This window comes from Anolis carolinensis, chromosome 4 (assembly GCF_035594765.1).
Source record: "Anolis carolinensis isolate JA03-04 chromosome 4, rAnoCar3.1.pri, whole genome shotgun sequence".
Classification (NCBI taxonomy): domain Eukaryota; kingdom Metazoa; phylum Chordata; class Lepidosauria; order Squamata; family Dactyloidae; genus Anolis; species Anolis carolinensis.
This window is the reverse complement of record NC_085844.1, coordinates 89,427,236-89,453,211: the sequence shown is the minus strand read 5'-3', so window position 1 is coordinate 89,453,211 and position 25,976 is coordinate 89,427,236. Positions and strand designations below refer to the sequence as shown.

Below are 25,976 nucleotides of genomic sequence, written 5' to 3'. Positions count from 1 at the left end.
AAGACTAATTATAAACGCACACAAAACAAATGATATAAGGCATGCAAGACAAAACCTAATGGAAATATAGGTCCGAATTTATGAGGAAGCAATAATCTGTGATGTAGTCCCTATGTATGTTCAGCATCTAGTCCAGAGAGCTTGTAAATTCTCAAGAGGACTGAGATAGGAGGAAAGAAAGAGATAAATATTTTCTCCAAGCATGTAGAGAGTGGGTGGGGGAGAGATCTGTTTCCTGTATTGGTTGATAGAACTTCTTTGATTAGTGAATATACACACATTGATTTTTCACAAGAAATGCCAGTTAGGAGGGGGAGGAATACGATAACAAGCAGAAGCATTCCTAGTGCTATGTGTTGTCGAAGGCTTTCATGGCTGGGATCACAGGGTTGTTGTATGTTTTCCAGGCTGTATGGCCATACTTCTAGAGCATGGCCATACAGCCCAGAAAACATACAACAACCCCATTCCTAGTGTTTTCTACCAATGGTTCCATTAGTGTATGTGCTAGTTGGATTTTTTTAAATACAATTTGCAACAACCTTCCGATGAACAATGTCACTCTTAATATATGGTTGCCATTCCCAAAACTTTACTACTCAGATCTAGCTAGAAATAAAAGTTCAACAAGTGGAGAGGTAGCAACTTAAATGTAGGACATGCTTAAGAAATGCATGAAAGTGTAGGACATCCATTTCCTGAAATGAAAACAGCAACAATCCTCCAAGTCAGTTTTGGGGCAGAGCGCATGAATTTGACAATGATAAAACAACTTCTTAGAGCTTGTAATACCGTGTTTCCCCGAAAATAAGACAGTGTCTTATATTATTTTTTATTCCCAAAGATGCGCCAGGTCTTATTTTCAGGGGATGTCTTATTTTTCCATGAAGAAGAATTCACATTTGTTGTTGAACAAAACAATGAACATTTATTCTATACTGTACAGTAGTTGTCATCACAAGCCAACATAACCAAACCAGATAAACTGACTTCTGTCAAGAATTTCTTGTTACTCCCATTATTTCCATATACAACTGGTATGTACATTTACCAATCCTGCATGCTATGGTGTTTTGTTTGGTGGGTGCCGGGCATGCTTCAAAACAAAAACTTTGCTAGGTCTTACTTTCGGGGGAGGCCTTATATTTAGCAATTGAGCAAAACCTCTACTAGGTCTTATTTTTTGGGGATGTCCTATTTTAGGGAAAACAGGGTATGAAGTTGCCTTCCAAATAGTGGGGATGTTTATTATCTTACATTTTGTGCTATACTAGGCTCCTGGTTGGCAGTGTCATTCTGTGTGGGATATGGGAAGACTGCATCAGAACTTCCACTACCTCACCTCAGGCAGTGACTCAGAAAATGTGAAATGGTCTACAAGCACTCATACTACTTCTCCTTTAGTCCAGTGTTGATCATCAGAGCTATTCTACTGTTTTGTTTCCAACCAGGCAACCATCTAAGTTGCATGCATTATTGTTTTCCTCTTATCTCATGTGTGGTAAGTGGAAATTGATTCTACCTTCATCTTCTCCCCTGCTACAAGTAATTGGATTCCAGTGCTCCCAAACTAGTTAATCACATCTTCTAAGCTTGTAACTCCTCTATAGTTAGTGTACTTGCATTCCTTTCACCTAGCAGCAAGAAATCTGAGAATTTCTTATTCATCTTGGTTTTGTAATAGGACCCTTCTTGCCTGCTTATGTCATTTCAGGAAGAACACAAACAAACAGATTTGTGTTCTCTTGAACACCTGAAGTGTCATTATGTAAGACACTTCTGCAAAATTTGTTTGTTACCACAAACAAATATTCCTCATAGAAAATGTTAATCTTGCTCTGTAATTGTTTAAAAGGATTTGTATAAATATAAGAACCAGAGGAATGGGTGATACATTATCATACCTTTTCGGAACATTGGTTTTAACTGAAGTAATTATTGTGAATGAGTCTTCTTAATGTACTTAAGCTTCACAAGAAAAGAACTCGATAATTTAATGTAGTAACTGCTACATTACTCAGCTTAGTCCCCAAGAAATTATTTCAAGCATTATTAAGTACTGGTAATGTTTCAATATCAATTTTTCCAAGGTAAGGTAGAGATGAGAAGGAATAGATTCAAAAGTAAGAGCAATATAATACTCTCCGTAATCCAGGCACACATACCCACATGTGCACACACCCCAGAGAAAGAGGAGGGCAGCTTTGGGAAACTACAGAGTGAGAGCAAAGTACTCTCCAAATGATGCTCTATTGAAGTTGGGAGAAGCTAGGGAATTCTTCCAGCTAGAGCAGTGCAATGAAAAGAAAAGAAAAGAAAAGAAAAGAAAAGAGGAAGATAAGCTAAGGTTCTTTTTAAGACAGAGCCAAGCAAGAAAAATAAGCTAAATGAGATTCTCTGACCAAAATCCCAGATTCTACAGCTCTGACAATGATTTCAGATACCATCTATATATATAAAAGAGTGATGGAATCACGGCAGCGGACAAAACAACAAAACTAAACACCCCACAACCTTGAAAATTGACAGCACAACCCCCCATCCACGCCTCTAGGTTGATACAACAAAAAGAAAAGAAAAATAAAGTCCTAATTAGAGGGAGAGGAATAATTGTTTTTATCCAATTGCTGCTAGTTAGAAAGCTAAGCTCCACCCACTTAGTCTCCTAGCAACCCACTCAGCCCAGGGGACAGGCAGAGTTAGGCCTCACTTAGACCTCTTCCACACTGCCTATAAAATATAGACTAAATACCCCACTATTAGCCCCACCTTCTGCCAACCCTGAAGTTCAAAAATATGCAAATGAGAGTAGATGAATAGGTACTGCTCCGGCGGGAAGGTAACGGCGCTTCATGCAGTCATGCCACATGACCTTGGAGGAGTCTATGGACAACGCCGGCTCTTTGGCTTAGAAATGGACATGACCACCAACCCCCACAGTCCGACACGACTGAACTTAATATCAGGGAAACACCTTTACCCTTGACCTTAACTACCACCAATTCCTCAATACTTTATTTCCCATACCACCAGACTTCGCCACAGCAACGCGTGGCCGGGCACAGCTAGTACATTAGATAGTGAAAGAGGGAAAGAGGGAGGCTGCTTAAATTCTTCCTACAATTAAATCCTACCTCCAGTACAGATTCTTCTGTATTTGGAATCCTTCAAAAAATGTCTTATTCAGGAGAAGGTATCAGAATTTCTCTAAAACAAAGGGACATTCTTTTTCAAGAAAGTGTATCTACCTAGATTTCTGCACACACAGCTGCCAGAACTTGTGCTAGCCACAAAATGGTAATAACTAAGGACTTGTCTACAAAATATAAATGCTCACCCCAGTCTGGTACTGGGAGTCCTCATGATGCACAATGACTTCCCTGTTTTTGTTATATCACTTTTCACTCAGATGAATTTCCAATTTATTTTAGGTAAAGCAGTATGTATTGTTTTCCTTCTGTTGAAAATTTGTTTTGAAGTGTCTGATTGTGGCAAGAGATCTCTGATTATCTGTGAATGTCCTGTAATACTGCAGTCCCAGTTGGTGAGACTAAATAGAATCATAGAATCATAGAATAGTAGAGTTGGAAGAGACCTCATGGGCCATCCAGTCCAACCCCCCCGATAAGAAGCAGGAAATCGCATTTCTAGGTCCTAGGAAATGGACCTAGACTTTGCAACATCATTGTTTTTTATGGGTACAGAGAAATGATCCTGGGGTCTAGGGTCAGGATCCTTCATGATGAATCAAAATACAGCAAATAGTCTTCAATAAATGTCTGTATTGATGTGTGTATGGATTTGTGTGTGTTGGTTATTCTTGTCAATAATTGGCCTTGACAAAAAGAAAATAAGCCACTTCAAGCAGTTGACAAAAACAACATTCAGCAGAAGAGTGTTCTGTGAGAAAATACTAGAATGGCACCCTCCAGGCACTGCTGGAAAACTATTACTACACCATCCCTTAGATGGCACCTAGAACAGTGGAACCTCGACCTAAGAGCATCCCAACTTAAGAGCATTTTGAGTTAAGAGCCATCGGTCGGCCTGGGCTTTACTTTGTCACTAGCACAAGAGTACAGGGCTTTAAGGCTTCAAGCGAGCAGCCTCTGTGCCTGCTGCCTCTGTGCTCATGTCCGCCTTGAGAGATTGTTGTCAATTTTGCTCTTGTCCACTTTCAGTTAGTTGATTATGTATGGTTTTATTCCTGGTATGTTTAGCTTCATGAAGAGAGAGAGGAGAGAGAGCAGGAGAGGGAGCAAATGAGTACAGTATGAATGAGGGCATTAGAGGGAGGGAATGAGCTGGAATGAGTACACTATGAAGAAAATGATGCCATTTCTTTGTGCTTCTACCATTTTAAAGCTCATCTTTCTTTTTTATTGTTCCATGTGAATGTGCATTTATATATTACTAGCTGTGCCCAGCCACGCGTTGCTGTGGCATTTTCTGGTGGTGTTGGTGAGAAATTGTTGAGGTAGTGGTGGTATTGAATGTCTATTGTATGGTAGTCTTTATGTTTAGTATGCACACTGAAGTGGATTATATGGCAGTGTGGAGTCAAGATAATCCAGTTCAAAGTTGTATGTCAGCCTGTTCAGCCTGTGATTGTGTCTAATGTTCCTGTACAGACTGTGTCTGATTTTCATGATGAGAATGATGTGCATATTGATGATGTTGGGAATGATGGGAATGATGAAAATAATGTTCAGATTAATGATGTTCCTCTTGAGGTGCTCAGGCTGGAGTTAAGTTCAGATGAGAGGCCTGAGCAAGGTCAGATGTCTGGGAAAGACGTTTCACTAATTTCTTCAGAACAACAGCCTGAAAGCAATTTTGAGATTGTTGTTCCAGGTGGCGATGATAGTGAAACCTTGGGTGCAAGGCAGAGTTTCAATAAGTACAGGCAAGACATTCAGACGCTCTGCTCATTTACAACAGAAGAGAGATAACAGTCAATTATCAAGTGGGAAAGGAAAAAATAATGCTGTTTTTCTCAGTCCTGGATTTTGTAAAAGGTTTATAATGATTCATGCAACTTTTGGTTTCCTGTTGAGTCAATGTCTCTTAACCATGTTGGTCTAGCTTTCAAGTGCTTCATGTATCAAGTTATTACCAAGTTCAAGTTTGCCTATGGAACTTTGCTGTATTGATTCCTTGTTTCTTGTGCCTTGCTTCATGGAATTGTTATGGAATGTGGATTTGTGTTTCTGCTGCAACTGTATAGTTAATCTTGGATATTTATAGATTTTGGGATTTTGGATTGATTCTCTTTTACTATTTTTATTGTTTTGCCTTTATATATTCTACAATAAACTGCTTGCTGATTTTACCAACCTGGTGTGCTGTTTACAGTCAAAAGGTTCCTGCCTTGGAGTGTGACATTACCCAAATTTTCAAAAAGCTATTTCTAATGCAGAACTGAAGTGTTATTGGTGTAATTTCATTCAGAATTTTGAAGATGGCTAGCTTCTTTATAATCTCTTTTCTTTGGCCGAAAATATATCCTGCTTTGTGATGGTTGAGGGATGTAGTCTTCTGATCACCTCAACTTTGTTGCGAGCTTCAGTTTGCTGATGGTCTTTTCACTGGGTACTGGCATGTATACATAAATTACTGTTTTCATACTGCTTTATAGTTTTCTTTAGGTAGAACAGGGACACCATCCTGCTATCCAGTTAGACACATCTAAACTTGAATAAAGCTTGTTGTAGTGCAGTGCAGGATAAGATAGCTGTAAATTTTTTCACCCTTCCCTCCTTTTCCCAGCCTTATACAAAAACATATGCTAGAATTTCAGCCTTTATCTTAAAAACAAACAAACATCAAAACTCTATCTAAATCTGCATCCAAGGAGCTCTAAGATAAAATCTTTCAAATAGATTGTGGCTATTTTATTTAGTGTGCTGTTGTTTTTTTAAAAAAAGTCAGCAGGAATGTATAAATATAGCAAATTAATAATAGATAGGGCAATTTCTTTTCTCAGTGCTTGGAATTCTTTAATGAAATTTGAAGTAGAGGCAGGGTATTTTACTTGTGGCCAATAACTGTATTTGTAAATAGTAAATTCTGAAGATCATTCCAAATGAAGATCATTCCAAAAACACCACCTCAAATTCCACAAGTAAATCCCATCGATGTCACCAAGGATACACCACTGAACCTTGGTGCATGTTGTTGTTGCTGGTTTTGTGTGCCTTCAAGTACTTATTTACTTAGGTGATCCCTCATAGTTCGAGGATGATGGTCTTCCAGTTGTCTTGAGGATGGGTTCTTAGGTGGCTGAAGAGACCTGTTCTTGATCTGCATGTTCTCCCGCAGTGAGGACATCAGTCTCCAGGTGGAAGCCGGTCCCGGTCAGGGTTGGCTTGACAGGCCTTCCTCTTGGGACGTTTCTCCCTTAAGCCCTCAATTTGTGCCTCTTTGAATTCCACAACACTGCTGGTCACAGCTGACCTCCAATTAGAGCGCTCAAGGGCCAGGGCTTCCCACATCTCAGTGTCTATGCCATAGTTTTTATGCTGGTGGTCTTTGCTTCCTCAAGCACGCTGACATTTGTCCACCTGTCTTCCTTCAAGTACTTTCTAACAAATCAGAGTTCTAAGGTGAAATTGTTCAAAAAGAATTTGGTATTGTATTTTTGAGGCTGAGAAATTGTGACTTGCACATGATCACCTAGTGAATTTTCATGGCTGGGCATGGATTTGAATGCTGATATCCCAGTGTCCTAGTTCAACACTCAAACCAATACTGGCTGTCTTCTCCTTTTGTCAGGGATCATGTAGATATTGTGGCCAACCCTTTCAGTAATGCAAGTACAAGTGTCAGCCAACTTTGCCCTCCTTTGTATCTTTCCCATCCCAGTAAACAGAGATGAATATGAGATGTTCTTTCCATCAGGTTTAGCTGCTTTTTCTAAATCCAAAATGCTACCAATGTCTATAGAGTAGTTTGACAAGGTGTGATCAGCTAAATAGGTGATCACACCTTGGACCAGTTTGACAAGGTGTGATAACATTCCTGGCATGTGCTTCTAGTCTCCTGTGATGTGGCCCAGATATAATTTGAGAACACATTTCAATTTCTGTGTTTGCATGTTTAAGTTCTGTGAATACTTCTTTGCGGCAGTTTTTCTCAACATATTTAATTCCAAAGCAATTGACCTTAATTTTTCATGGTTTCTAGGCTGAAGATCTATAAGTCAATATGCCTGCCTAAGGGTTGTTTTGTTACTTATCAGTTTCATCACTCTCTGTGCAAAAATTCAAAGCACAAATTTCCATTTTCCAGGATTCCAAATCATATAGTGAATCTCCAGGGGGGGGGGGGATTGGTTCTCCAACCATAATTCACTGTGGAGAAGATGGAAGATATTCCTACTGTATTTACTTGGCCATATAAATAATGTGTGAACATTGTTTTCTGAAAAAGTTTTGTTATAATCTATGGGAAGAGCCCATTTCTAACTGTTGATTAGACAACATCATTATTGTAATGAGGATATCATTACTTAAATGCTTTCCTTTCTTGTGAGGTATTTCTATCCTATTTAATGTGGACACTTGCTTTTTTGATAACTATTTTTTGGAACAATAGGTAGCCATAACTGGTTGAGTTTTTTTAGCAGACTTTTCAGATTAGAAGTGTTGGGTCATTGTTTCTGTCTTCATAGTTAACCAGTCTTTCTGTCTTTGCCCTTTGCCTGCCAACCCCCAAAATAACAACACAACACAAGTAAAATGGGTTCAAATAAGGGCAACTTTATTAATTGTTACCTATTTAACTTTGAAACTGAATGTAACTATAGTCTGGTAGAGAATCTGGTGGGAAAAAAAACCTCATCCAAAGTAGTGTCCTTATCCAGCCTACCCTTGGGCTGATTAAGGCAAAAAAAAAAAAAAACCTGGTCCCCGGTTAGCCTGCACCCGAGCAACCTTTAAGGGGAACGTGTCAGAGAAGCCACCCTCAAGGTTGTTGAGGCCAAACTCCCGACATTCCAAGGGCCTTTAATTTCCCCTCACCTGTTAAAGATGAATACCAGATGAGTGTTTTATCTTATGTCCTTCACCCCAAAGGGGGTGGTGCCCTAGGTGTATGCTAGATTGTAAATTCCCCTATCAATTTTCTGGTGAATCCTATTTAATTGCCACACCATCCCAATTTGCCCCTGATGACAGTATAAGATAGGCGAGAAAAAAACAAACCCTAGAACATAGAAGGGAAAAATTTCCTACCCGGCCCCTTACGGTGACAACATTGAGCTATACTGTTGATGGACGGGCGGGGTGGGCTGAAGGTTTAACATAGAATGAAGGTGAGGTGGCTGGCTGATCCCTAGATCAGCCACTCCCCCTAACACCAGCTCCAATTGGAACTGGATGTCTCTCCTCAGGGGAGGAGGAAAATTGCTCTCCTTCCCCAGCTTTGCTGGAGGAGGAAAGCCCCTTCTGTGTGTAGGAAGTTGCTTTATGGAAAGAAAACCATACACAAGTTACAGAAATGCTGGCATGGGAAAACTATTTCTTTTTTCATTTTTGGCTGAGGATGAGAACACTTGGGGTAGATAGCAACAGCTCACCTGAAAAAGTTTGGGGAGCAGAATAGAACCCCTTGTAAATATATTTGGTATTGTATACAATTTCCCTATTGTTACACAAATTTGTATGGAAGCCTGCCAGAGGACATGGTGTTTCTTCGAAAAACTGATAGTTTCCCAACAGCCAAAGTTCATACAGGCTGTGATAAAGAAAGTGATAATTTGAGATTGGAACAGATATCTTAACCTAAAAATGCTTTTGAAGAAAATAACATCTTCAGAATATGAATGAGGTAGGTTTATGTGACAGTTGAAAGAATTTTGCAAAAAAGAAATTCCTGTTAGGAGAAAGCAGGAATGAATCTAGGTTCTGCTATAGGTGAAACTGTAAGGCTCCTGAGATAAATGTATTTTAGGAAGCACTGCTGATTTTATAGCTCTAGGGTGGGGAAGGGCAATTTTTAGTTCTTTAAAAATTGGATTACAGTCCTAGTCCCCTTTCCTCATTGGTTATACTGGCCAGGCCCAATAATAATAATAACAACAACAACAACAACAACAACAACAACTGCAAAAGGCCACCCTACTGGGATCTGCACGCATCATCCGAAAATACATCACACAGTCCTAGACACTTGGGAAGTGTTCAACTTGTGATTCTGTGATACAAAATCCAGCATGTCTATCTTGTTTGCTGTGTCATACAATAATAATAATAATAATAATAATAATAATAATAATAATAATAATAATAGGCATCATCATCACCATCATCATCATACTTTATTCATATCCCGCCCTATTTCCCTGAGGGGTCTCAGGGTAGTTTACAACAGATATTGGCAAACATTCAGTGCTGCAAGAAGCTGAACAAAGACAAAAATAACCAACCCCCAGATCCCAAAAACAAATCCATATCATCCATCAGAAATATTAACACATTATCCAAAATTAAATGGTAAACATAATAAATGTACGATTTTACAACTAAGACTTAGGGAAGACAAAACAAGAATCTAAACAAAACAAGATAGTTTTAAATTTAATTTTTTAAAGCCCGGAGAATCACACAGTGCATTTCTAGCTCTAAAAGCTCTAGCTACTACATTAGCTCTGAATTCTACTGATTGTTTATATATATAAACCGAAAGCCCCGGTGGCGAAGTGTGTTAAAGCACTGAGCTGGAGACTGAAAGGTCCCAGGTTCAAACCCCGGGAGCGGCGTTTGCTCCAGCTCCTGCCAACCTAGCAGTTCGAAAACATGCCAATGTGAGTAGATCAATAGGTACCGCTTCAGCGAGAAGGTAACGACACTCCATGCAGTCATGCCAGCCACATGACCTTGGAGGTGTCTACGGACAACGGCGGCTCTTCGGCTTAGAAATGGAGATGAGCACCAACCCCCAGAGTCAGACATGACTGGACTTAACATCAGGGGAAACCTTTACCTTTATACACACATTCACACACACACACACACACACTCTTTGAGAAATTGTTGGACTGCAGCTACCATCAGTCAGTATAGCTAGTGGTAAATGATGATGAAGTCCTACAACTGTTAAAATCAACTATGTACTTTAAGACAGAAACCATCTCAAATTGTCAGAGAGAATAGCTCTTGGATCTATCTGCTTGCTGTCCCAATTTCTATTGATCTCTCTGGCCTCAGCATGTATTTCACCACATTTAAGAGTTGCAAACCTGGCTCGATAGAGATGTAATATATACATTTTTTTCCTCATCCTTTATATCAAGGGTATGTTGCTACATTGAGGAAATAGGTAATGCCAGTTAGATTTTTTTTGTCTAATCAACAGAACAAAAAGACAAACTTTTTAAAAATGTCACTGTGTCTAATAAAAGACAGCACTGTATAAAACTGTCTCCCCCTTCCTTAAAGAAAGCATTCACAGACTGCAAACATATAAATGCAGGATTGTTGAACAAAAATATGTGAACATCCTGTACAATGCTTTAACTTTTTAAAAATCTATACAATGAAGCAGTAGTGATACTAGTTTGAGGAAAAAGTGTTTGAGTTTGTTCAAAATAATTTGTCCAGTTTGCTCACAAAGTCTTGTGAATATGAATACATTTTCAGAAATGCACATGGAGAAGCCCATAGTAGGACGAATATAATAGCATCCTCTTTGAGATCAGTGTTCTGCTTGATCTGTGCAATAATGCACTGTAACAAAAATAGAAGGGAAGAGAATGTGCCAAGGATGAGAGTCCTGTAGGTTGCATAAATCACTTAAGAAGAACTTCCTTCTTAGAGGTTTCACAAATAGATGTGTAAAAATGCTTTTAACAAGATTACTCGTTCGTCAAATGCTCTAATGTGCTAACATTTTGGGTCCAAACTTTGGTGGCAGGTTATGTTGATTGATAAGGAAGGTGTTGACAGACCATGTATCTGTTAGTACAGATCCACTTTCGATTTCTTAGCATGACAGTGTAGAGGTTCTACACACTTTACTCCCATTGACCTCGTTTTGTATTTAGGTAACACCCAACCAGCTACATTTATTTCTTAGTCTGAATCAAGTGGAAGTTCTCCACCTGGTAGCAACTCAGCACAAAATATGAATAGTGGCACCTTCCTCTGGGATGTTTAGTGAAGCTGGAGAGGTGATTCTCAAAGCCACCTCTTTCAGAGTGCTTTGCAACCAAGACAACCCTGTAGAAGCCAGTAGGAGTGTGCACAATACCATTGGCTGCCGAATGCATGAAAATGAGCCTGGTGAGGGGCAGCCAAAGCCTTAGCCAATATGGTTCACAGCAACCAGATTTTTTTTTTGGCTAATGGAGGCTAATGAACCTGAGCAGGCCTGTAGCGAGGGGGGGGGGTTAGGGGTTCAACCCCCCCCCCCCCGAAATTTTTCAGGTTAAAAAAAAAACCTGTTTTACTCATGAATTTTAACTGGTTAACCAAATCCCCATGCTAAGTCTATGAGACGTAAAACATTAAGGGTCCCTCCAGGCACTAGCTCAAGCTGATATTGACAGGACTGAACCCGGGGGGCGGGTGGGTTAGGGGTTCAACCCCCCCCCCCTGAAATTTTCAAAACCCCTCCCGAAATTTTTTTCTGGCTACGGCCCTGAACCTGAGGGACACTCTACCTGAGATAGAAGTGGCATGTGGCAGCCTTGTAAATCAGGCAAGCTGTGGCTCCTCCTTTTCCCCCCAGCAGCCTCCTCCATCCCTTCCTGAAGCTCCCCCCCCCAGCGTCTACTTGAGGCCAATGAGAACTTGCTTTCTCAGCAGCAATTTGGGCAGCACAGGCATTGAGGGAGCCTGTGTTCCTGCCCGGGATATGATGGGTGTTGAGGTGTTTCCCACTTTCTTTATCAGCCAATAAGAGGCCTGATTGACTGTGTCCATTCTCCTCCTCCTCTTCTGCTGTGTACTTCGGACTTCAGTTACCAGAACCCTCTCTTTTGTTTTGTTTTTTTTAAAAAAATAATATTATGATAGAAACTTTCCCAAAAATCAGTGGATTGGTGAAATGTTCTGAAACTTGCAATAGAAGATGTGGTCTATAACAGAGGCGAGTGTTGTGCTGATAGGCCTAAAATGATGGAGAAATGAGCCTCTAAAGTTTCCCCATTGGCACCAGTGGACCAAATCTTTCCAGCACAAAAACAGAAACCCCTCCCAGATTCAGGAAGTTTCCCAAAAATGAACCGGAATGGGGGGGGGGAGCAAAAAACGGGGCACTAAAAACGGCATGCGATTTTCCCGGATTGCACACTCCTAGAAGCCAGGCATTTGAATAAGTTTCAGAGCCAGTGACTTTTGCCTCTCCTCATCATTGCTTTGCATTCCTCCTTTTATCACTTCTGCACTCACAGCCTTCCTGCCCCCCCCCCCCCAACACACACACACTGTTACTGCTGCTTCATTTCCACCAGAGTACTTAAAATGGTTTAATTAAGCTGGTATAGGAACCCAGAACCCCGGTGGTGAAGGAGCCCCGGTGGCGAAGTGTGTTAAAGCACTGAGCTGCTGAACTTGCAGAACGAAAAGTCCCAGGTTCAAATCCCGGGAGCGGAGTGAGCGCTGTTAGCTCCAGCTTCTGCCAACCTAGCAGTTCGAAAACATGCCAATGTGAGTAGATCAATAGGTACCACTCCAGCGGGAAGGTAACGGCACTCCATGCAGTCATGCCGGCCACATGACCTTGGAGGTGTCTACGGACAATGCTGGCTCTTCGGCTTAGAAATGGAGATGAGCACCAACCCCCAGAGTCAGATATGACTGGACTTAACGTCAGTGGAAACCTTTACCTTTACTTTTAGGAACCCAGAAAAATACATGGGATATTGGGATACTTTCATCCCAAGGTAATACAGTCAGCACAGGTGTTAGGGGCACTGGACCTTTTGTGAAAATGAACTGTGAATAAAAAATGTTGTTTTATGAGGGAGAACACTCTGTGTCCTCATCATGACTCTATCCTTTGGCTGAAGAATCTAGAGATGTCTAGAGAAAATGATTTATCTATGTATCTGTAGATCCCTCGGTATGACCCTATGATCAGTTTCTAGTAAAATTGCACTCTTAGAGATTGCTAAAGAGAATATTTTAATCAAATTCTCAAATAATCAAACCTTCAAAAGCAAAAACCTTGGATGACCAACTGTAGTTCTGCATATTGGAGGTGTCATTCCTTTCTGCTTAAAGTAGTGCTTGATGTTGGTTAGAGGAAATTATATCATCTCAGCATAGCTACAAGGCACATTCACATTTTCAATGCATTTTAGGTAGCATATATTTCTTGTACTTATTTAAATCCTTCAATTTCTTACCAAATGAATATCAGCTACTTTCTCCATAATGTACACATTTTTGTTCTCCCTTATGCATTGTGTTTTTGTGCGTGATTTCCAGTGATATACACTACTTGCACATTTTTGCCATTAATGTTGCATGTGCACTTTGGCTAGATAACTTATTGCAAAAATCTGGGACAGTATGGAGTATTGTGCATGGCACATTCTGGAATTGCCTATTAGTTCAGGAGGTGCAGATTAGCTAAGAAGTATGAAAATCAGACTGAGTGAATACCCTGCGAATCTCTGGGATTACTATGTTTACTTTCTTTTGTTTTAATTCAGACATTACAAAAACAATTTATATTCAAAAAAGGTTTACCAGGAGAATACTGCCTTCCTGAAATAATGCCAGTTTCATTTGTTACATGAAATGATAGCCTCTTTAGGGAAGTTAATGCATTCAGCACAATTGTAACATAAAGCTTTTCCTGAAGAGCAGAAATTAATATTGTACCCAAGTCTTGCACATAATTGCATTAATGTAAAGCAACAACATTCCCTGAATATGGACAGAAATTACAGCTCCGTTCATTTGGCATGATAATGTTGGTAGTAAATCAAAAGTGAGCAGATTATTTGCTTTCAGATACAGGGAGTGGCATGGCGTGAGCATTAGGTAAGGACTAGGGAAAATATTAAATAAATATAATTCAAATCTTCACTCAGCCATGAAAATGGATACTCTTATCATTTTTTTCCTACTGTGAGAAAGTAGTTGGAAACTGTTATTTCAAGACTATTCACAGCTTGGATTTGATGCTGCACAAAATGCTTGTGTGATAATTTTGCACAGGAAACGGCATTTTCTGCAAAGGAAATTTTTGGACAATGTATTACAGAAAGTTGAACTGGAATATGGAATTGCTGGGATGCCACAGTTGTTGCTCATTACCGCTCCTGCTGTGTCACTTCACCAGATGGAGCCCCCAATGGCTCAGTGGGTTAAACCCTTGTGCCAGCAGGACTGATGACTTGAAGGTTGTTTTGCTGGCCTGAAGGTTGCTGGTTCGAATCCAACCCAGGGAGAGAGTGGCTGAGCTCCCTCTCTCAGCTCCAGCTCCACATGGGAACATGAGAGATTCATCCCACAAGGATAGTAAAAACATCAAAACATCTGGCCGTCCCCCGGGCAGTGTCCTTGCAGTTGGCCAATTCTCTCACACCAGAAGTGACTTGCAGTTTCTCAGGTTGCTCCTGACACACATACAAAAAAAAAACTTTGCCAGATTGCTGCTGTTGCTGCTTTGCTCTCCCCTTTTCAAAACGTGGTTTACAGCTTGGGTAGACGGCTCTTTTGTTGTTTATTTTGTGGGTATGTTGCATCAGTGCCTACTGCATTGGGCAGAAAAAGGTGGGACAGACAGTCTCACTCATCCATATTGAGGGACCCTTAGGTGGCACCTCCTGCCAACCTAGCAGTTCGAAAACATGCCAATGTGAGTAGATCAATAGGTACCACTCTGGCGGGAAGGTAACTGCGCTCCATGCAGTCATGCCTGCCACATGACCTTGAAGGTGTCTACAGACAACGCCGGCTCTTTGGCTTAGAAATGGAGATGAGCACCAACCCACAGAGTCAGACATGACTGGACTTAACATCAGGGGAAACCTTTACCTTTGCCTTTTAGGCATTCGCAAATGTCAGTATCCATGGGGGTGAGGTGGGTTGGTGGAGGGAACCAAACTGCAGCAGATACCACCGGTTTATTGCTGTGAAGGATAACATGCCATTTAGTTCATCTGCTCTAGGTATTGCTAAGATTTGGATTTAGGCTTATATCTCTGCACTGGTTTCTGTCATCTGATTTTTGCATTTTTTCAAGAAATTTCGCACTACCCTTTTGTGTATTACTTAGATATTGCAGAACCAGAAACCAAGGGACCTGCCAACCTGTCAGTGAAGTTTGAAAGAGTGTTGGAACATGAAACTCGTGAAGTGCTTTTGGAGTCTCTTTTTCCTTTTTGTCATGGAAACCATCACAAAAGAGTGCCACTCTACTAGGCAGTTAGGGCTGTTAGGAAATGGGAAGCAGAACAACATAGGCCACTATTAGGTTATCAAAGCCATTCATAATAGGGGTTTAAAGCAAAATGATTAGCTCCTACACTCTCTCCCCTCATTAACAATGCATGACCTCTTACTGTTAGCATGCTGTTCTTTCATGTTAGAAGTGCTGTGATTTTCGTTTTGAAAATACAGGTATTCAGCTCAAAACTGTGTGAATCTAATTATAACAGCATTTTCTTTTTAGGTAATATTCTCGGTCTGTGCATTTGTATGCCTTTATGCCCTTGCTTGACATTTTCTTTTTGAAGTTAAATTTTCAATATTCAATATGCAGTGACATTAAACTGTGTCAATATTGAAAGTACATATATTAACAATATGTTAAACTGAGTGTATACCATTTTTTCTACAGAGCTATGTTTCTATAAGTAGACACTAGACACCTGGTTGTATCCTGTAGCTGATCTGTTCTACTGCCCAATCTTTGGATTCTCGCCTATGCATTGCAGTATTTGCTAGATTGCTGTGGAATTAATTGCTCAGAAATGAACTGTTCTTGTGATATGCAGTATACTGTGCATGATACAAATGTGATACATCTAGCGTAAATTAAATCATATTACAATTTCTAATTCATTGAATCATGGTTGCAAGTGATACCTTCCTTCCTTGTTACTATAATATGCTTGAAAGTACTTGTTTATTTTGTGTATAAATGTATAAAAAGGTAAAGGTTTCCCCTGGCGTTAAGTCCAGTCATGTCTGACTCTGGGGGTTGGTGCTCATCTCCATTTCTAAACTGAAGAGCCGGCGTTGTCCGTAGACACCTCCAAGGTCATGTGGCCGGCATGACTGCATGGAGCGCCGTTACTTTCCCGCCGGAGCGGTACCTATTGATCTACTCACATTGGCATGTTTTCAAACTGCTAGGTTGGCAGGAGCTGGAGCTAACAGTGGCCACTCACGCCGCTCCCGGGGTTTGAACCTGGGACCTTTCGGTCTCCAGTTCAGTGCTTTAACACACTTCAACACCGGGGCTCCTCGTGTAAATGTATACATTTATAGATTTTGAATGGTACAAATGCCAGATATTGTATTGTTCATAATTATTGTTTCATTTAACAAATCGGGTTAACATGTAATCTTTTTTTCCTTTTTAGGGTACAAGTTGAATTCTACATGAATGAAAATACATTTAAAGAGAGGCTAAAACTATTTTTCATCAAAAACCAGCGATCAAGTAAGTGATCTGTTGTCAGTAAATATGAATGTAAAGAAATGCTTCTGAAAAATAATTTCTGAGGTGTGAGCACAAGTGACATGCCACGGATATCTACCTATGCATCACCAAAAGATGAAAGAAGCTAAAATTTCTCTGTATGCTGAATGACCTATATTTGGCTATCTATAACATTTCTTTGTAAGAATAGCCTGCTCCTGTAGTTCTTAAACTGTGACTGCAATGTCTTCAGAAGGAATTAGCAAAAAGTCTCTAGAATCTAGGCAAATGTATACTGAACAAAAGGGTGGTAATTACCTGATATGCTCTTGGCCCTGCTGTGTGACATCAGTGGGCCTTGGTCCCTCCCTTGGTCGCAGAGAAGCAAACCAAATGATGAAGATGTTGAGTGCCCACCGTCCAGTGACTTCCCAATTCCTTTCTGTTAATCTCTACTCTGTTAGTCTTGGGGATAACATCCAGTCAAGGGTTTGAAGGAAGATGGCTCCTGTGCCTTGGTCTTCTGAGATTGTGGCCCTAACCCATTGCTTCCTCTAAAGCTCTTGGCAGTAGACAAAAGGAGAGGCAATGAGGCCCACTGTGATAGCCATTTTTTTTCTCAGATGCTTTTGGAAGAGTGCTTCACTCAGTCTACCTTCCTGTCAAGGTAGAGATGCCACAAATCAGTCCCAAGTGTAAAGTAGCAACAGTTTATTGTAGGTACAGCTCAAAAGAATCAAAAATGCCTGACAGCAGCAAAATAGTATTCCAAAAACAAAACACAGCCAACCGGTCCAAATGGAGGCAAAACAAAGAGCCCAGAATCCTAAGAAATCCCAACCCACTAACCAAAATACACAGCAAGGAAAAACACTCATTGTCGTTTCAGCAAACCCGTTCCAGAATGTAACAAGGTCGTAGTCAAGCCGGTCCAGGAGTCATCCACAGCAAACAAAATACAGCAACAGCATCAAACGTCCAGTCCAAGGCCAGGGCCAGTGAGCGAAAGCAATGTCCAGAAGTGATCTAAATCCCAGCCGAAACAGTAGCAATGTTCCACAAAGTTCAGGAATCCCAGGACTCACCGAAATCACGACCCAATGTAGCACGCAACTCAGCATACACTTTGCTAGTCACAAAATCCCCATTGCAACCAACCCACCTTATATTACAAACCTTCCTCTGAGCTGCAATCAGACAACGCCCCACCCTCAGCTGCTCCTGCATTCTCCTCCAAACTAGAACAACACCCCATGCTCAGCTGCCAGTTGTGCTGCCCGAGCTTCTTTGCCTTGTCTGCCAAGTGGTCCTTCTCCTGCTTCTACTTACATCTTCCCAAACAGCAGACAGATCATCCTCCCTCCAAGTTCCATCCCCAACAAACCCTCTGAATGTGTCACTACTTGTAGGCTCCTCACACACTTCTCTCCCTTCTGCTACTTTTGTCCAATCCATCTCATCCCCGGTCCCATCAGTGTCACTCCCATCACTTCTCATAGAAACTGCTTCATTGCCAAATCCATAATCCACATCAAACCCTTCCTCAGTAAGGTTCAGTAAGTATTTGCCGCATTCTCTTCTGCTGTTGCTCTTCAGTAGAATCTTGCTCCTGAGTAGACCTTTTTGCCTGCCTAACCTCCAACTCCCTGTTGTTACTACTACTCAGAAACTCATCCACAACACTTCCTCTATCCATCCATCCATTTTATGTTTCTCCTCAACTTGCAGATGAAAGGGAAAAACTGGAACAACTTCAATATCCTCCTTGTGAAGGAAACAACCTGGAAAATCACACTCACTTATCTGCATTAGTAAAAGTAGCTTCTTATACCTACACACCCACCCTCCAAATCACCATCCTATATACAAAAGGTGGCTGACTGCATGAGGTGCATTAGTGCATTTCAGCATTCTCAAAATGACATGCTTCGGGTTGCTATTTTGAGCCAATTTTCAGCAGACCTTTTTCTTTTTCTTTTTAGGAGATTGCAAATGAGTTACTTCAGAATACAACTAACATAATTGTTTGTGTAATAAAGAGAAAAATACCCAGAAAATAGCATAACGAGAGAAACAACTGTATCTTTTCGAACTGTCTCTTGTTGAGACAGCCATAATGTAACTACTAGGACTTCCAATAGAATGGGGCGCATCTTGCCTTGGCAATCCATCCATTTGCAAGACTTACAATTCATTCTGAAGAATAGTAGTATGCACAAAAATATTCATTACATTTATTACACTTCAAAATGTGCTTTCCTCCATTCTGCTGAATAACCAAAATATTCCAAAGAAGCAAACTCCCTTCTAGAATGTGTATGTTCGGTGTACACATTTCTCACATCACATAAATCATCCAAACTCCACATTTAGCAGATGTAACACAATTGGCTGCCAAAAACTCCTCTTCAGATTCAAATCAGTGTTAACCAGCATATCCTTTCTGCTTGAAAAGCCAAAACAAAACAGGAGCTGATTCTCTAACATTCAGATATATTGTGGCAGAAATCAGAAATCTCTGAATATTGCTCTATATAGAGCATTAGATACACAACTGAATGAACAAAAAGAGATTTATTCAATTTTCAAGACAATACTTTCCCTCTTATCTAAGGAATCCGCTTATCACATGGCAGCTGCCTACTATTTTATTTAAATAATTCCTCACATATTTTCTTTTGTAAGTTGTGGACTATTGGCACATTTAGTGAGTTGTGGAAATTGGCCCTCCTGAAGATAGTTGCAAATTGGTCAGTGGAGTTGTGAAACTACTGAAGTGCAAAAAATCCGTAACAAAGTGTCTTTATTCTGGTGCTCTTCAGCACAATGAAATTATGAAAACAGAAGTCATTAGGTGGAACAAGTCTTCAATCAAAGTCTGGCTAACTTATTACCTGACACCGTCTTCTTTCAGGCCCAATGTTATTTGGAGCCCTTCCAGACAGGTGATTTGTGAAATCTAGCTGGATAACCTAACAAATGACTGAATAAAATTTCTAATGCTAAAAGTTTTTTTTGGCTAACATTCTGGCTTGTAGGGATAATCCTGAAATTGCAGTTCTGTTTTCAAAATGTTTCTGTAATTTGGTGGTTATTTTTTTTATATATTGCTTATTGTAGTAGCTTGTATTATTTAAAGAGCATCCCTGGCTTCAGCCCAGTAGTACCTTGCAAGGCTCCTTACTTAATGGTGAAATTAATAATGATATTAAATGGTTATGATTGCAAAACTGCAGTGTAAGTTTTCGTATTGTTTATGCATTTGTATTCTATGGTTTTGACTGTGAAATTTTTTTGACAATGAATTGAAATTAGAATTTTAATCAGTAAAGGTTGTTTAATGAAATACAGAGACAGATTGTAGACTACAATTACCACATTTTTTCATTTTGAGATGATAAAATGATAGAATAAAATTATAAAGCAGCAAATGGAAATTCTAGCTAATTAAAGGGAAAATATGCTTGATGAAATTAAATAACAAATGTCAGAGGCGCTTTTCATGGCACGGTTAATAGGAAATGTTATTTGAATACTTAAGTTGGTTGGTTGGCAACCTGCATGAGAAAAAGGCGGTAGAGGAGGGAACCCCCGTTTGAAATCCAGCTTTGTATCCATCTGCCCTATTATCTATCAGCAATATAAAATGTCACCAGTATAGCAGCTTCTGATCCTATGATAATCAAAGTAAAATAAACAGTAACAGATGGAACTATGGGTTTCACTTTCATCTTTTTCAGCCTACTTATGAACTGCAAATCATTTGAATGTTCAATATCTTCAACTTAACTTTCTGTATAAAAAAATTGAGGGATTTTCCCCATCATACTAAGCTTTTCTTTTTACAGAAAAATATGGGAAATTAGGAGCCCGGTGGCGAAGTGTGTTAAAGCACTGAGCTGCTGAACTTGCAGACCAAAAGGTTGCAGGTTCAAATCCCGGGAGCGAAGTGAGCGCCCGCTGTTGCTCCAACTTCTGCCAACCTAGCAGTTCGAAAACATGCCAATGTGAGTAGATCAATAGGTACTGTTGCGAAGGTAACGGTGCTCCATGCAGTCATGCCGGCCACATGACCTTGAAGGTGTCTACGGACAACGCCGGCTCTTCGGCTTAGAAATGGAGATGAGCACCAACCCCCAGAGTCAGACATGAATGGACTTAACATCAGGGGAAACCTTTACCTTTTACCTATGGGGAAATTAATTGCAGAAAGCTTCATTCTTGATTGATGAATATAATGTTTAAGGTGTTCATTTATTTACCCATTATCCCCATTGTTTCAAAAAACTGTGTAGCAGGTAGACTTTTATGCAAGGGTATGTACAACTGTGGTACTCACAGTGGTATTTTGTATCCTGGTTTTTTTTTTTTTTCATGTCAGGAGCGACTTGCGAAACTGCAAGTTGCTTCTGGTGTGAGAAAATTGACCATCTGCGAGGACATTGCCCAGGGGACGTCATGTTGTTTTGATGTTTTACCATCCTTTTGGAAGGCTTTTCTCATGTTCCCGCATGGAGCTGGAACTGATAGAGGGAGCTCATCTGCGCTCTCCCCGGTTTGGATTCAAACTGGCAACCTTCAGGTCAACGTTCAAGTCAGCAGTCCTTCAGCACAAGGGTTTAACCCACTACGCCACCAGGGGCCTGGTGGCAGATTGCAATCAATAAGTTAGCTAGCTGTTCAGAGTGCGTTTCAGAGGAAAGAGTTGTGGCCAGTGGGCACAAATGTTGGACTGGCGCCTAGCACATTAGGAAAAAAAGTGAGTTGCCTTAAATCAGAGAGAAGCAGCTATCTACTAAATAAGGCCATTCTAATTCCTGGTCATAGTGTCCTTTTCTCAGTTCTTTTTATGGGAATGAGTGCTTGATACTATAGAGTAGAAAAAAAATCAGTTTCTTGTTTTTACTAGTGTTGATAGATTGACTTGACTTGGCTCTCAAAACCGGCAAAACTAGCATGGTTCATTACAGTTCAAGTGTTTCTTACAATTTAAGACATTGCAGCTTCCTTTGTAAGACTTAAAAAATAAATTCAGTCTTAATTATTGTTTTGAATAAAATGCACTTTCAGTATCTAAGACTTTTAATATTCCAAATGCGGCTAAAATAAAAAAGTAACATTCTACCTAGAAGTGGTAGCAATACAGCAGCCCCTCCACCCATTGTTTATTTAAAAAATGGTTTCTGAAAAGAGCAGTGTTTACTTCAAAAGAATTAAAGTCTTACCCCTTTTGAAGTAAAGTTCCCCACTATTTATACAGATTATGCAAATAGAGACAAACTTAGATCTTTTTTGTTTGGTTGCAGTACAGTAACTGCAGAGATAGCCAGTGAGCACAAATGGGCACTGATGCTATTCTGTGACTACCAGAAATTTAATTTATTCATCCCTCTTACAATCATTTTAATCCAAGGTCCTAGGAATCTTCTTTTCAAAAAACTGTAATCCTATCTTGTTGGCTATGGCCGAGTGACACAATAAGACAGAGATAGGTTAGAAACTTGGCTTACCCACTGTGAAGAGTTTGCTTTTTCACATCACCCAATTGCCTTTGTATTAGTGAACGAACTACAGAATTTTGCATTTTCCTTTTTTGTCCTCTGATTTTCTATTAACAACAGTGAATATCACCTTTTTCTTTTTCTGATCATGCAATAAGCAATATAAAAGAAAAATAAGCACCAAATTATCAAAACAAATTGAGCTTTGCTCCCTAGTTTACAGGGAGAAACACAATCACTACGTGGTTTGTTTTTCTCCTTACAATTCAGAAAAAATGTTTTGTACTGTTTCTCTGGTTTTGTTCTTTTTCTTCAAAGAGAAGAAAACCAGAAAAGTGGCTATGCTTAAAATTTGGATTGTACTATAATCAAACTACAACACAAAACTTCGTGGCTTTTAAAGCTGTACACAATGGAAATTGGACAGTGTGACAGAACATAGTTTATCATTATTGATATGCCAGATTTTCTACAACTCCCCAGTTTAATTTGACATGTACTCAGCAGTATTATATTCCACCTATTTAATCTTGGTGTAAAGTAGCTAACAACAACAATAACAACAACAATAATACAATGCAGAGGGATGAAGATTAAAAAAATCATAATACCGACAGCAATCTTAAATCTTGTCAATGAAATTACTACCATTCGTGTTTTCAGTGTACTTTTTAAGAGTACATTTTTGATATTTTAGTTTGAATTTCAATTACATCTTTTTTATTTTTAGTTCCTTTAAAATGTCACAAGCTCGGTTGGTGGGAAGGAAAGAGCAGACATTCTCATTGGCTGTTTCTCAACTCTGGAACTCCTTTCTTCCCAGGGAAACCAGAATGGCCTCTTCCCTGTTGTCACCTTAATCTCTTAAAAGGTACAACTTTAGAGAGTTGGCTGGCAAAGCAACCAGGTGTTTCCTGCTCTCAGAAAGAAAGCTTTATTTTGTAAATCTAAAATGTGGTAGAAAAATACAGAGAATTGGAGCTCTCAATGGTGCCTCCAAAATGGAGGGACGCTGTTGTGACTGCGCCTTCGGGGATTATGGTTGATGGTGATGGAATTCGAAGAGGAAGAAAAAACCCTCGTGATGAGGGTTCACTGGAGGAGTTGCGCAGGAAGCGACTTAGAGAGCTATATGGGGGATCTTCTGAGGAAGATTCAGATGGGGAGATGGATGCTGAGGAACAGGTGGTGGCTGGGGAAGCGGGCACTGAATGGGCACAGCCACCGGAGATGTCTGGGGATTTGGGGCTTATGGATACTTCTGAACCTGGGGTTTCTGCAGGAGCTGATCCCAATTGGGATGCTTGGAGAAGGGAGGATGGTTCTTTAAGTGTTCATGGGGCTAAGTGTGGGCAGGATGATTGGGACTCCGACGAATTGCTAGGTACTCCAGATCCACGAGCTCTAGCTGTGTGGAGTTCAGACTCTGAGTAGATTTGGGACACCTGGTGTTTGGGTGTGAGTGTTTGGTCACCCAGGAGGAAGGGGAATAAAATGGGAATGTTTGGCCACTGCACTTTGCGTGTGGCAAGGTGTTGCCGAGGCGCCATTGGGATCTCTGTGTTTCCATGAAGACTGAACTTGGACTATGATTTGAATCTGCTGATATCATCTAGCTTGGCTCTCGCTGTGTCTTATCGTGGACCTGTTTTGGATGACTGCACCCCCTTCGGACTTTGGATTGAATTTGACCTGGCTTCTGTCTACGCCCTCTGACTGACGGCTACTCCCGGCTTCTGACTATTGGTTTGTCTTTCGGAATCTCTGCTGCCTCCTGACCTGACCTTGGATTCTTCTGACGACGGCTATTCATCACCCTTTTGAGGCTCTCGGATTATCTGCACCGTGGAAGCAGCTTTACTGCTTTTCTAGTTTGTTTATTTTCCAGCAATTAACTCTATTTGTTTTCCAAAGCTGAATTGAAGCGTTATTTAGTTTTTTATTGAATGCCAGCATGGGAAATTAGCGTGGCTCATTTTTGAGTTATTATTGTCCAGTCTACTCTCGAAACACTGAAAAGTGAAGTGTTTCAAGGATATTTCCTGTGTTTATGTTATTTTTTGGCTTATCTTCGGAATAAACTTTGTTTTGTATGTTAACTGGCGTCTGACTCTTGACAGACGCTGACCAGTGACAGCACTTTTATAGTTTCACAGGGCTGTGCCATTCATTTTGGGGTGTCACTAAATCATTATCAGGATGAATTGGTTAAAAGAAAGACAATTTCACATAATGGTCCATATCCTCTGCCAGCCCTTTGTCTAGTTCTTATCAGTAGGAACTCTTCATGCCAAACCCACCATGTACAAGGCTAGTGCTGATGCTTATGGGGTGGGGGGAGGGTTCCAGAGAGCCTCCAGCTTGGGTGGGTTACAGGATAAAAGCCATGTGACTTGAAGGTTGGGTTGCTGACCTGAAGGCTGCCAGGTTCAAATCCCACCCGGGGAGAGTGCGGATGAGCTCCCTCTATCAGCTCCAGCTCCATGCGGGGGCATGAGAGAAGCCCCCACAAGGATGGTAAAACATCAAAACATCCAGGTGTCCCCTGGGCAACATCCTTGCCGATGGCCAATTCTCTCACTCCAGAAGCAACTCCGGTTGCACCTGACAAAAAAAAAAAAACTTCAGTTGGCAGGTTAAAACCTTTTTTATTTAGACAGGCTTTTAAAGAAGGTCTGGTTTTTAGCTTTTTATGGATTTTAACTTTTTTAAACACCACAGATATTTAATTCTGTTTTAATGTTTGTATATTTATGGATTTTAAGGTACTGTTCCATTATCCAGTCAGAGGCCACTAGGGGGCACTAGAGAGAGAAGGATAGTCCATTTTATGTTGGTGGAGGGTGGATTAAAGGCCTCTCCCTGTTTTTTTGTTATTCTCCCCACCCATGGCCCTTCCTTGGAAACAATCCTAGTTTATGATAAGAGGAGGAAGGGAAAATAACCATAGAAAACAGAAGAAATGGTTTTCCTCCTTCAACTCCCCTCTGTAAAATGGACTGTCCTTCTCTCTCTTGCAGTCTCCGCCCAGATAATGGAACAGTACCAATTTTAAATTGTACTGAGATGCTTTTAATATAAGCCACTTTGAGTCTCCTTGTGAAGAAAAAAAGGAGGGACATAATAATAATAATAATAATAATAATAATAATAATAATAATAATAATAATAACAACAACAACGAAATGAAATTGTAGGCTACAGACATTCTAAATATAAATGTATCAATAAATGAGATGCAAAGTCAATCCAACTATCTAGAAATTGTAACTTCTAAAAAAAGGAGTGCTGTTTAATTAAACCAGTTTTGCCCCCAATTTTAAAAAGCAAGTGGTAAAGATCTGATTAACTCACCTGAACACCAAATTGGAAGACAGGAGCATAATCAAATATGATCTTAACAGATTAGAGAGATGGCCCAAAACTAAGAAAATGAACTTCAATAGGGACAAATGCAAGATACTCCATTTAGGCAGAAAAAAGTGAAATGCAAATATACAGAATGGGGGATGCCTGGCTTGACAGCAGTATGTGTGAAAAAGATCTTGCAGTCCTCGTTAAACATGAGCCAACAATGCAATGCAGCAGCAAAAGAAGCCAATGGGATTTTGGCCTGCATAAATAGGAGTATAGTGTCTAGATCCAGGGAAGTTATGCTACCCCTCTCTACTGCTTTGGTCAGACCACAACTGGAATACTGTGTCCAATTCTGGGCACCACAATTGAAGGGAGATGTTGACAAGCTGGAATATGTCCAGAGAAGAGTGACTAAAATGATCAAAGGTCTGAAAAACAAGCCCTATGAGGAGTGGCTTAAAGAGCTGGGCATGTCTAGCCTGCAGAAGAGAAGGCTGAGAGGAGACATGATGG

General features: G+C 40.3%; 1 protein-coding gene across 4 annotated transcripts in view; it reads left to right on the top strand.

Annotated features, from left to right (window-relative positions):
- The window catches only part of kcnt2 (potassium sodium-activated channel subfamily T member 2), a 299,494-nt gene that overhangs the window by 86,268 nt on the left and 187,250 nt on the right, over window positions 1–25,976 (top strand). For all 4 annotated transcript variants that reach the window (XM_062980761.1, XM_062980760.1, XM_062980759.1 and 1 more), the window contains exon 2: window positions 16,547–16,626. In XM_062980761.1, the coding sequence (XP_062836831.1) occupies window positions 16,547–16,626 (80 nt within the window). The remainder of the gene's footprint in view (window positions 1–16,546; window positions 16,627–25,976) is intronic.